The sequence below is a fragment of the Pogona vitticeps genome, chromosome 5, assembly GCF_051106095.1.
Source record: "Pogona vitticeps strain Pit_001003342236 chromosome 5, PviZW2.1, whole genome shotgun sequence".
Lineage (NCBI taxonomy): Eukaryota > Metazoa > Chordata > Lepidosauria > Squamata > Agamidae > Pogona > Pogona vitticeps.
In genome coordinates, this window is record NC_135787.1 from 170,143,973 (window position 1) to 170,157,240 (window position 13,268).

Sequence of the window (13,268 nt, forward strand, 5' to 3'; positions counted from 1 at the left end):
TTTACACCAATTTAGGGGGGAAAGCCTACAGTCTTTTCCAGAAAAGCATGCATACTGGTGTAGATTTTTGTCAAATAACAGGTTCATTCTCTAACAAGATTTTCATTCTGCTTAAGAGCCTTTATTGTAGCTGTTCTTGCAAAAAGCAAGATACTGTCCCAAAAAAACTGAAACTGTAAATTGCTATTGAATGGAGCAAATGCAAAAGTGTTAAACTGTATTTACATTTAAAAGTTATTTGATCAATATTACATGTTTATTGATCAAGAACATTTGTTAATCAGACTAACTTGAGCCATGTACTCTATGCAATACCATGGACGCAGTTTAACATGAAGTTTAAAAGTTCATACATTATTTTGAGAAACTATGGAAGTATGTATTCAAGAAATTGTGTTTTTCCTCCTACTTTGCTGCTAGCATCTAAGAGAGTTAAAAAACCAAATTTAGGTGAAGAACAAATGATCCTCCTTTTCTGTTTGACAACTATGAAATGCATTTACTCTGGAAATAACCTCTACTCTGGAAATAACAGCTGGGCCCTAAGGCTGGAGCTTGCACGTGCTGAAATGATCTCTGTGTCTCTATGATTCAAAGCTTTGTCCTGAGCAAAGAAAAGCTGAATTCTAAATCCTGTAAAACCTACAATTTGGGTCCAGGCTATCCTGAAGTACTGCATCTTCCTACATAAGTTTGCTGACCCATAAGATTTTCATAGGAGGCTCTTCTCCTGAACTCACTGCCATCAAAGGCACATTTAACAGGGACACTAGAGAGGGTCTTCTTTGTGGCTGCTTCCCTGGCTGTGGTATGGTCTCTATTGGGAGGTTAGGTTGGCTTCTCCCCTTTTATCCTTTCACTGACAGTTAAATACTGTATCTGTGTTTTCAGGCAGGCTTTCAATAATGAAGACTGAGTTTCTTTTGGATGCCAGTTTTTTATTTCTTTAAGTACGTTTTAAATTTTTTTAAAGCACTTTTACTTATTGTTTAAGTAATTTTTAAAATTATTATTGTATGTTTAATTTTTTTTAACATTGTAATTTAGTGTTTTAAGTATGACTTGTTGTAATCACTGAGTGCCACCTTCAGTTTCCTCATCTTCAAAAAGGAAGACTAGACATTGAAAAAGTAAAATAAAAGTAACACACACACACATTTGGCACAAGCTGTCTCACATATGATCAGATGCTTGATCTGAAACTCTGTCCTATTTATGTTCAACAATCCTGCACCATTATATAATTTATTCTGATTCTGCTACTGTTTCATCACTGAAAATTCTCTTTGGGGAGTTCAGCATAAGCATTCAACACATTTTGAAGCTACATTTTCACCATAAAAATGGCTAAGAACTTGTTCTTTTCCCACAATGGAAGCAAAGTGTCTCTAGAAAACACATTTTTACACATACTGCATTTTTGCTTTCTTGGCAACTTCACACACTATTAGTATGCGAGCCCAGTCATAAATGCAAATATCTATAGAAGTAGACATTCAAACATTATTTTTATAGCCAAAAGAAATATTTTTCTACGCAGCTTCATTAACTGTTTCCTATAGTTGTCTTCTATTGCCTCATACACCAAGAAAAAACAGTACTTAGTTTCTTTATATACGAATAAATACATCTGCCTTCTAGAAGCAACTCCATATAAACATGCTGACTAAAAATACTAAAATTCATGTGTATAGTGCACAAGAAATCATGAAGAAATGTCTACAGTACCTAATTCTTCTAATGATGGAACACCATATTTCTCATCGTGGTCATCAGAAACGGGAGTCGTGCACTTTGACATTACTTCTGCAGTAATAGTTTCCACAGGGATCTCCAACGGCTCCATTCTACTTATTAGAGTCTGGAATCTCTTATAGGTAAGGGGTGGCTGGCCTCCATTTAATTCTATAATCCTAGATACACAGAGGTCAAAATTTAGTTTCTTTTGCACAATATCTGTTTCTGTAAGTGCAGCTGTAATGTGAGTGAACATTTACTTCAATTATAATACAGTAGTAACTAGTTTCCCACTAAGAAATGTACAAAAGCATAACAACCATAGCCAATATAATTATTTCAGCCCACCAACAACATAAAAAAATAACTAGTAAATAAAAAAGCATTAAATAATAAAGCACCTAATTAAAGCGCAGAGAAGGAACTAAACAGGTATGACAAAGAGATACATCATAGGTATAATTATAATATTAAAGGTTACTTATACTGGTCATGAAGAAATTACTGCAAGAATCAAGGTCTAAGACATGTAAGCATTATAACCATCAATGATCAGTATTTTAATATTCTGTCCTCCTAATGGAATGTTAGCAGCAATGGTGTGTGAGGGTGAATAGATGAATTATTACTGCCTGCCTCAATGTGAACTAGATTTGTGAGGCTATCAAATAGCCATGGTCACAACATAACATCCAACTAACTAGGATCATAGCCTACCACTGGCCAAATTAAGATGGTACCAAAAAAGCTGCAAAAGCAAACAAGCACACATGAGGAATAGCAAAGAAACAGCAGCAAGAATTTTATCCTCGTTTCCATTAAAAAAATGTTCACGTAATACTGAACATAACAAAGGGTGAAACTGCAATATCATGAGAATATTGCAAAGAATAATTTGGCAGAAGCCAATACCTGTAACACTGATGTAAAACATAGTGAGTTTATGGCCATATGCCTGAACAAATCCTCCCTTCTAAGATAAGGAAACACAATATTTGTTCCACTTGCCAGTAGGGATAATCCCTGTTAATACCTGAAAACACACAATCTGGAACAGGTAGATGTACGTCTGTACAGTATGTGTGTGCATTTATGGGAAAGAGTTTAAATAAACAACAGTCTTTTCTACAAAGCAAGGTTCTATTTACTGAAAAAGCTGAAGTCTGATAGAACTACATTAAAAATCTATTTTGAGCTTTTAGAATATATGCACTAATTAGATTACTAAAAGATAGCAGTAGGGGGAGTTGGTAAAAGTTTGAATTCCTTTAGTAGAAATAGAATTTGCTTACTAAAAAATAAATCAGCTACAATAAAACTAAACAAATAAAACACACTAATTTTGTTTTGTTTTTTAAATCTAGATTTTCCATCAGCCACAATTAGATGAATTGAAATAGTATGTTAGAAAAATAAATAAGTCATACTGAATGTGCTTTAAATTTTCAAATAAAGTAAATAATTAACTTATTATAGCTGTTTTACTGCACTACCTAGAAATTTTGTAACACATGACATCTACTACACACTCCTTATACTGTTTAAAAAAGTGAGCCGAGGCTGCCACACTAGACTGCCATATGATACATTTAATACATTACTAAATTATTGAAACAAGGAAAGCATTTCCTTGTTACAAGCTGGACATGAAATTCTATTTCAAAATACTGAAATATTGGACAACACCAGCAATCATTACGTCAGACTGCACAGGGAAGCCATTGAAATCCACAAGCACCAGCAGAACTTCAACAAAAAGAGAGGAAAGATTGAAACTTAACAAAACCTGGCTCCCAGCTCTGAAAAATACAGCGCGCAAAAGGTCAATGAACTCTACCCAGCCACAAGGACTGGGGATCACTACACACAAAAGACCAGCTAATGACACCCATCAATCACACTGACAGTTAATCTCTCCTCCTTATCACAACAATACACCCAGAACTAGACACACTAATCACCCATCTCCTGAAAAGAACAAAAGCCTATCTCACAGCCATAAATACTCAACTCTCAAGGAAACTACACCAGAGCACAAAGTGCTGTCCTCTGAAGATGCCAGCCACAAAGACTGGTGAAACGTTAGGAAAAACAACCTTCAGAACACGGCCAAAGAGCCTGAAAAACCCACAACAACTGAAAGCATTTTAACCTGTTTCCCCAAAAATAAGACCTAAACTGAAAATGAGCCCTAATAGGATTTTTCAGGATGCTCATAATATAAGCCCTACCCCAAAAATAAGCCCTAGTTAAGTGAAACCCCACCTTCCACCATTCTGCAGCAACTAGATGATGATGACATGGCTGTATTTAAATAAATGTAGATTGTTGTACATGAAAAAAAATCTCCTGAAAATAAGCCCTAATGAATTTTGGGGCAAAAATTAATATAAGACCCTATCTCATTTTCGGGGAAACATGGTACAAATCACAATACACAGTGGTGTCTCGACTTACGAAGACATACGACTCTCTTAACTTGCGACCAAATCTAGTCGTAACATTTTGCTTTGACTTGCAACAGGCGCTTTGAGATACAACCGGAAAAAAGGTGGGGAATTTGAACTGCTTCCCCTCCTTTTCTCTTTCAGTTAACCATTGGTCAGGGAAAAGACTGCTTCTCTGTACGTAACTCATTTGCCCCAGTGGTTAGAGAGTGTGGGTTTGGAGATAGACTTTGGACTGCCTGGTACTGCTTTTTGCTTTTTAAAAATTGCTGCTTTTTACTTTCTTTTTAAAACAAAGAGACTGCCTGTTCTGGGTGAGTATTGTACAGGGTTTTGCAGCGTGGGTTTGGGCTGGGTGGGGGAGATTATGTTCCTGTGCTCTGATGGGTCTTGCAGTATGTAGTTGTAGCATATTTATTCTCTGCTGGATGGGGGGTTATGTTAAGTGACCTCTCTTTTGTTTTAAAAAGGTGTTTTATTTTAAAATGTGTTTTGTTTAAAAGGTGTTGTTTTAAAAGGTGTTTCGTTTAAAATGTGTTTTAGACTCCAAACTCTCCCCCATTGTCTTCTCTCTCTCTATCCTCTCTCTTTTGTACCTAAAAGCCTAAAAGCACAAACCTTTGTCTGACGGGTTTGTATACCCCAGTGATGACCTTCTTTCTTTTCTCTTTTCCCCACTGTTCCCTCCCTCTCTCCTTTCCTGCCCATTTTTTAACCTGTCATCTTAGGTTAAAAAAAAAAAGTATCCCCCTAGTGGACAGATTAACTCCTTTTGCATTAGTTCCTATAGGAACTAATGCTTTGAGATACAACCTGTGCCTTGAGATACAATAAAAAAACAGTTGGAATGGATTAATCGCGTTTCAATGTATTTCTATGGGAAATGGTGCTTTGAGTTACGACCATAATCCAGAACAAATTAAGTTTACAACTCAAGGCACTACACATCTGCATAGGAAAAGTACAAAAGATGAAAATTTTTCCATTGCAGAACATCTTCTCTCCCATGTTACTCCCAATATTTGTAACACATAAAACGTAACAGTAAATGAACCTACATTTAAGAAAATGTTAACTTACTTATCTAAGTCATATAAAGTATGTGAAATTCGCACAATGACCTCCACTCCAGCTTCACTAGCCAACTTCTTAATAGCTGCATCTCTTTCCTTCCCAAATGGCTCAGAGTCATATTCAATAGAAAGTTTTGCAATGTTCCACTCCTATATATTTGAAAAAGAACATAATTTTCAGAAGGGCAGTTGTTCCAGGTAAAAGAAAAGAAAGGATAACAAATACAAACATACTTTGAAACTACCAAAAAGGCCAATGGTGTTAAGCAGTAGAGGGTGGACCCCAACACATTCTGCATCACTGTAACTGTAAACAACATTCATTTATTCTATTTATCAAAGTTCTTTCATTGTAAAAAGAGCTGGGGCAAGCTGAAGAAGAATCTGTAGATCTCATTTCTTTTATGAATACAGATGAAACCTGACAAGAAACAGAACTGGTTTAAAGAGCAATGTATGTTGGATTAAAATGCTGTCTCAAAAGCACTGGAATGCTGTGGCAAGCACATTCCAAGCCTTCTCTCTTTCCCTTCCAACTGGTGCTAGATACATGAACTTTAGATAGATGGATAGATGAATTCAAACACAGTAAGGGACCTGGAATGAGAATTAAAATTATACACATCTCTTATGCTCTTGTACCAAGAACCTGTATGGAATTCCACACTGCAGACTCTCATTCATCATTCCCCCTCCTGGAGGAGATCGGTTCATGGGACCATGGTTGAATGTAAGTAGGTTTTTCTCTCTTTCAGAAGTCTGTTTGTATATGCTTCACCCTCATTTAACCTGTGACATCTTTAACACTAAACATATCTAGCGTATGCTTTCACAGAACAGGGTGCATTCTCCAAAGGTTTATACCACATTAAACTTACTAGTTTTAAAGATACCACAGTACTTGTTGTTTTTGCTGCAACTGACTAATACAGCTACCTTGCTTGAAAATTTAAATTTAAGAGTTTCTGTGAAGATATGAAGCTTTGGTTAATAGCACAAAAAGCAGAGAGAAAAGAACAGAAGACAGAAAAGAATGGATTCTCAGAAATATGCACAGTTACCAAAGCATTGGGTTTCTGCTTTTACATGCATCTTAATGGGCTAAATCCAAAATTAGCCCTACCTATAGCAGCACCACTGAAATAAATGGGATAAAAGCTAGTGATTAAAAATCCCATTCATTTCAACATATCTACTTGAGGAAGGTTTAGCATTGGGTTAAGCCAATATCTGCACTTCAAAATTTAAACAATGTATATATCTGCACTGCAGTGAAAGCAAAACATTAAAAAGAAAGCTATTTGAATATTGGTTTTTATTATAATTCTCCATGTCTTGATACATACATTCCTGGAATGTGTGTACTGTTATCCAAGTTTAGTTATAAGAGTCAGGTCAACTGAAGACCACAAACTGAAGTGGTTCATCTGTTTGAATAAAATACAAACCAGCAAATTCTATTGCAGTCCAGAAAATTCCTCAAATCACAGGTTACTCAAGAGCTCTCCAAAGTGAGGGTGAACACATTGATACATTATAACAGGCTCTTTCCACAATAAAACTAATCAACTTCAACAAATTCTACAGAAACAATGGAAAATGGGTTCCTACAATTAAATTGAGTGGAGTATCAGAATTTACCTTAAAAAGCCTAGGAAACACATCTGCCGGCTGTCCTCGAATCACAAACAAACGAGAATTTAATTTTCTTAAGTTTGCATCCAAGTCTTCAAGACATTGAAGCAGAAACCTGTAACAAAGAAAAAACAAGATAGAAACTGTTATTTTTGTAAGATTTCCTTCAAGTTCAAGGGTTGATGAACAAAGAACAATCATGATCAATCACGTAAGTTCTAAATACTGCTTTTCTGTAAACAGCATACATTCAAATGCTTACACAGCATTTCTCCTAAGTGCCCACAGCACTTGCTGCAATTCTCATTAATCCTTGCATCACTGCAAAAGAGAGGACAATAATGCTAGTCCCAAACTGCTACTGAAGTAGCCTGCTTCTGGTCAAAAAGTGTAGTGTGCAAAGAAAACAGCTTGCTTGAGGCTATCCAAATGAACCTGGAACTTTACGCAATAATAGCTCAATGCTTGTTGTACCATTATGCAAATAGGATACATTTTAGACACAAATTAGTTGTATATCAAGCTGCATGGCTTATTATGCAAGGAATTATTTCTGCAGATATGTCTTAACTCATGGCAATTTGCTTCCAAGCTGCATTGTTTGCCTAACAGTATAACAGGATTTCAACCAATGGATTATTATGTAATAATACACAATGCACATGTTCTAACTACAGTGGTGCCTCACACAACGATGTTAATTGGTTCCAAAAAAATCAACGTTGTGTGAAACACCATTTCACATAGGAATGCATTGAAAACTGGTTAATCCGTTCCAATTGGAACGGATTGCCATCGTTCAGTGAAAATCCCCATAGGAAACATCGCTGTGTGAAACAATGTTTCCTTCATTGGAATGTATTGAAGCCGACTCAATACATTTCAATGCCTTTGTGAAGTCCTTTTTCGCTCCTGTAAAAGTGTCTTACAATGTTTGGACGCTGTTTTAAATGATTGCAATGGTTAGTCCACCTCCTGAAACCTATGCAAACTGATTTTGGTGTTGTTCTGACACTTCGTTAATTTATGATGATTTTTTGAATTTTCTCCATTGGAAACCATTGGATGGTCTGTCTGGAAGGACAAATCCTGAAGCTGAGGCTCCAATACTTTGGCCATCTCATGAGAAGAGAAGACTCCCTGGAAAAGCCCGATGTTGGGAAAGTGTGAAGGCAAGAGGAGAAGGGGACGAGAGAGGATGAGATGGTTGGACAGTGTCATCGAAGTTACCAATATGAATTTGAGCAAACTCCAGGAGGCAGTGGAAGACAGGAGGGCCTGGTATGCTCTGGTCCATGGGGTCACGAAGAGTCGGACATGACTTGACGACTAAACAACAACAAATTAATTACTTCAATCAATGCAGCACTTACGGTATGTGTGCAATTTCTGTCCCACCATGTGTTCAAAAGAAGATCTACCAAATGGCCAAGATAATGTTACTGAAGTAGTCTAATGATCTTAACATTTTAATTTGTTTTTAATTTTATCAATAGTTCATTTACACCCATAATTTTGAATTGTGCAACATTCTAATACGAACAAAGAAAGAGACAAAATGTCCAGGTATCCACAACTATTTAACACTCTTTCTTTTATATAAAGTAGTATTACTAAACCCTGGGATGATCCATATTATGAGAAAGGTGGCGTTCTTACACACTATAGCAGGAGGGAACCAAATGTGACGGAGTGTGTGTTACATGTGGCCTTCCAGACTGTATGTAGTTCTAGGGACTCTTTATAGCCCAGGACCCTTTAGAATGAATATATTTTTGCTTTTTTGTGCAACTAGCTTTCAGTGCTTCTTGACTACAAATGCTTTGATACACAAATGGAAAAAGAGGAGCTGCATATATATAATGCAGATCTTTGGAAGTCTGCCCCTTCTATTCTTTATCTTGTTCTCAAGCTGGAACAGAAAACCCTTGCAACTTGTATGATTTAAAAACAGGTATGTTGAGATAGCCTTTCTCTCTGAGAATAAGTAATTTTTCAAAATTCTTCACATCCCTAGTAGACAGAGAATTTTTTAAAATGGTAAACCAATAATGTAAGCAACAGTCTACACAATGCTGCCAAAGACGTCAGCAAACTCAGACCAATGCATATTATTCTAGTGATATTAATCACTCATTATTGGGACCAATGGCATATACTCTTTCAATTTTAAAGCTCAGACAGGATTTAAATGCTTTGTATACTTCACGCCTTCCAATACCTATTCACATACTCTCAAGCCTTCTATCAAAGCAAGTCCTGGTATTATATTGTGGTATTATATGTGTTTAGTTGATATTTTCTGATACAATAATTCATGGGAAGTATTGAATTTTATGTGCTACTACTAAGATTCCCTCTAAGGCATGTGCATGCACGACTACCTCCCTCCATGCAGCTTTTCTCCTCTACTGCACAGCAATAGTTTTCAGCCCCTTTAGTTCTGGTCATGATGGTACCCTGTGCATGGGGAACCGAGCCGCATGGGGCAACGTCATGAGAAAGAAGCGAAGCACTGTCTAGTGGAGCTGAAAATTAGAGGGTACATTAGCTACTACAAATGTCCAGTAAAGATACCTTCTTTTACCTGAACAGTGCAATGAAAATATTTCATTTCAGATAATTGGAGTATTTTCTTCTCCCCCCCCCCCAGTTTTGATGCAGTGTCCATTTGTAATTTGGGGGGGGGGGAGTTTGCATGGGGAGGGGATGGAAAACCAGAGACAGACAGATAATGACAGGACCTCCAGATGGAGCAGGATAGAATGTCTCTTAAAAGGCACATGGAAGGTTGATCCCAATCTGATTTGGCCAACAGCTGGATACAGATTGGGTTGGGGGAGTTCCACATATGTATATCCAATTTACAAAAACTCAATTTTAATATTAATATAGACCACAAAAAAAGAAACAAGACAAAAATTACACAAGTGTATCTTGTTTTTATCTACCTATAGGAGTGGGAACTAAAATGGCACAGTCAACAATCTACTGGAGACCTAAAATGAAATCAACTGTTGATAACTCTTTGCATATTAAGAGGGTTTCTTTTTTTCTATGTGCATTTTAAAAAACACTATGCAACAGAAGGCACTGTAGTCTTCCAAGTATATTCCTCCACAAGACCAATTTCTTTAAAAATTATTTGCCTTTGCTTAATCATCACAACAGGAAAATTTGGTTTTCACTCATAATACTTAATAAACCTACCACATCATTTTTTTAAAGCATGATCTGTGCTTATTTGAAGCTCTCTGGCACGTTGTCTTCTTAAATCCTGACACTGAAATGGCAGTCTAAAGATCAATGTCAGGTAGCTATCTGATGTTGCTAGCAGTACAATATGAAAACAATTTATCCAAGAACAGCATCTCCTTTCAGAGATCTAAAATGAGCTCTGCTTCCCTATTCCCCATCTTGTAAATAAACACTGGAAGATTCCATTTCAAACATATCATCTTTGTGTTACATAGGCCAAATTCAGGCACAACACTAAGCTGAGGAGAAAACAGGCTCCCCAAGTGATGTATGAAAGCCATAGTTTAAGACCTGCCTTAGATATTTCAAGCAGGTTAGTCTCTATTTACATCCAAAAAATGGGACACTATGGCTTGTTGCCAATTGCAAAAGAAGTTTTCAACATTCTCCTCTCAAATGAAAAGACAACAATCCTTGGTTTGCAGTTGTTAGTTTAAATCACTAGTCAGTAAGATTCAATTTAAATCATCGTTTTCTATATAAAGGTTCATTCATTCTTCCTTCCTGATATCATCTTAGTATTTACAATCAAGCTGAAGGTTTCATTTTCAGAATTTTCAAGTTTGTTTTCCAGTTATATCAGAAAATTAATGATTGTAGATCTTTTGGCGGCCACTATGCAATTTGAACACATGCATGTCTTGCCCATAAGGTAGAGGAACTTCATTAAAATATTCCTAAATTGGGTCTCTTTTATGGTCTGTTGCTATTATAGGTTTTCTCTTCAAGGGAGAATATGGTAAATCTTAAACTACACTCACAAATATCAAGAATGAAGGATTCTGCTAAAAGAGTTCCACTCCCATTTGCCTGTCCATATCTCCCTACACTTAGCACTAAATATATCCTTATCTAGATCTTTAAGGTTTTGTTTCTGTTCATGGAGTTTTCTTGGCAAAGATACTGGAGTGGCTTGCCAGTTCCTGCTCCAGGTAGATCGCGTTTAGTCAGAACTCTCCACTATCAGCTGTCTGTCTTGGGTATCCCTGCACGGCATAGCCCATAGCTTCTCTGAATTACTCAAGCCCCTTCGCCACGACAAGGCAGCAATCTGTGAAGGGGTTCCAGTGAGCACTCAATCCTGAGTGCTCACTGGAAGGACAGATCCTGAACCTGAGGCTCCAATACTTTGGCTATCTCATGAGAAGAGAAGACTCCCTGGAAAAGACCCTGATGTTGGAAAACTGTGAAGGCAAGAAGAAAAGGGGACAACAGAAGATGAGATGGTTGGACAGTGTCATTGAAGCTACTAGCATGAATTTGACCAAACTCCAGGAGCAGTGGAAGACAGGAGGGCCTGGTGTGCTCTGGTCCATGGGGACACGAAGAGTAGGACACGACTTAATGTCTAAACAACAACAACATCTAGATCTATTCCACCCCATATAATCTCCTATAAATGGAACTTCTTGAAACTTAGCACTTGAGATGAGGGGCTGATTCTTGGTATATAGAGTTACAGAGGAATAATAAATTTGAGATATCTTTTGCAACTTTACATATTTATTTATTTTAAACTTATTTTTGCTTTCAAAAGAGGCATATAATCGCTGCAGACATAAATTCAGTTTTGAGAATTACGAAACAAAGCATCTGTGATAGTATCTCCTGGATAGAAAAATCACCCAAAGCAATCTTACAGAAACCTTTGGGACAGCATGACATTGTGATCCTAAAGAATGAATTAGAGGAATTCATTTACAAAACATTTAACCATTACATGATACATAATTAAAAGTTCTTATTTCATGATGAAAACCCTTTGGGCCACAAAGTATTTTGAAGAGAAAACTACAATTTCCCCTCAGAAAGCATTTATCAAACAAAGTCCAATTTTTTTCAAAAAAAATCTGACTTAATTTTTTTTAAAAAATCTGATTTAAATAAAACATTCATTTTTAACCACTCTGCAAGCAACAGACATATTTCTATCAACAACATCACAAAATACATAATGATCTGAGCCATTGCACTTTAAAACCAGTCATGTTCTGTGACAAGGCTGATGTTTCTCCCATTTCACAGTCTAAGAGAGGAAAGTAGCAATGACTCAATATGTGCCACCTCTTCAAACATCCCTGAACATTTATTTGCAATTGTGTTGTAGGGAGAAAAAATAAAACCTTGATGGTCACAGTTGCTAATCCAAACATAGCAAACTGTCTGAAACCCAGAGTCAGATCTGGCTAAGAATCTCCCTCGCTCACACTGAGCAAATACCCATCGTCCACATTCTATTTCTTAGGATAGAATCAAATGAAAGGAAAGGAACCCATATCTTTGATATATTGGAGATTTTTTTGTTTTTATATCAGCACTCAACTTCATAAATCAGGAAATTATTATCTATAAAATTGTTGTCTATTGCTCCTTGCATCTATTTTAATACAGTAATGATAATTTTTACCAACTGACGGGAAGAATATGTTGGTCACAAACCAAATTGGGAACAGTCTGACCTGTGCTGTTGAGGAAAAAACATTGATGTTGAAAGATAGGGTTTTTTTAATAAAGATTGCAAGTAGACAGAACAAGCCCAAGACAGAAGAACCATGAATGGCAAAACATCAACAAATATATACACATATTTATTTTAGAAGCCCCCAACAGATTTATTTTGGGTGGAATTAAAGGGGAACACCCCTGTTTAACAAACCTGTACTATTAGCTCTGTCTGTGTATTGCTCTTAACCATTTCCTTATATGAATTCTAAAGGATTGTTTCAATATGAATCAACAGAAGTGGTTTCTTAAATAGGTCGTTGCTCTAGCAACCAGCAGGCTGTTTGTGAGGGGGAGTAGTCCAATGACCTACTTTAAAGATCATGCTACAACACCGTTTCATAACTAGTATTTCAAGTTCATCACTGCAACCTTTTACAGAGATCATGCCCACTGACAGCTGCAAATAAATCAGACCTTTCAGCTAACATTACAAAATGGCATCGCAATGAAATATCTTACACTATTTCCCCAAAATTACAATGATTAAAACTCTGATTATGCTACAGCAGAACACAGGACAAGGAAACCATTCAGCCCAGCATTCATCCATTTGCCGAACATAAGATCATCCATAGCATAATATTTATTATGTTAATGCAAACTAGAGAAACAT

The 13,268-nt window shown here is 36.6% G+C and overlaps 1 protein-coding gene across 2 annotated transcripts in view; it reads right to left on the minus strand.

The window, feature by feature from the left end:
* Positions 1 to 13,268, minus strand: part of CRY1 (cryptochrome circadian regulator 1) — a 39,438-nt gene that overhangs the window by 16,694 nt on the left and 9,476 nt on the right. The window contains exons 1-4 of one of the 2 annotated variants that reach the window (XM_078376204.1): positions 12,807 to 12,900; positions 6,899 to 7,007; positions 5,265 to 5,407; positions 1,729 to 1,913 (exon numbers count right to left, since the gene is read on the minus strand). In XM_078376204.1, the coding sequence (XP_078232330.1) occupies positions 1,729 to 1,846 (118 nt within the window). In that variant the 5' untranslated portion in view covers positions 1,847 to 1,913; positions 5,265 to 5,407; positions 6,899 to 7,007; positions 12,807 to 12,900. Of the gene's footprint in view, positions 1 to 1,728; positions 1,914 to 5,264; positions 5,408 to 6,898; positions 7,008 to 12,806; positions 12,901 to 13,268 lie in introns of those variants that run through there. The other variant, XM_020803654.3, reaches the window with a different exon arrangement.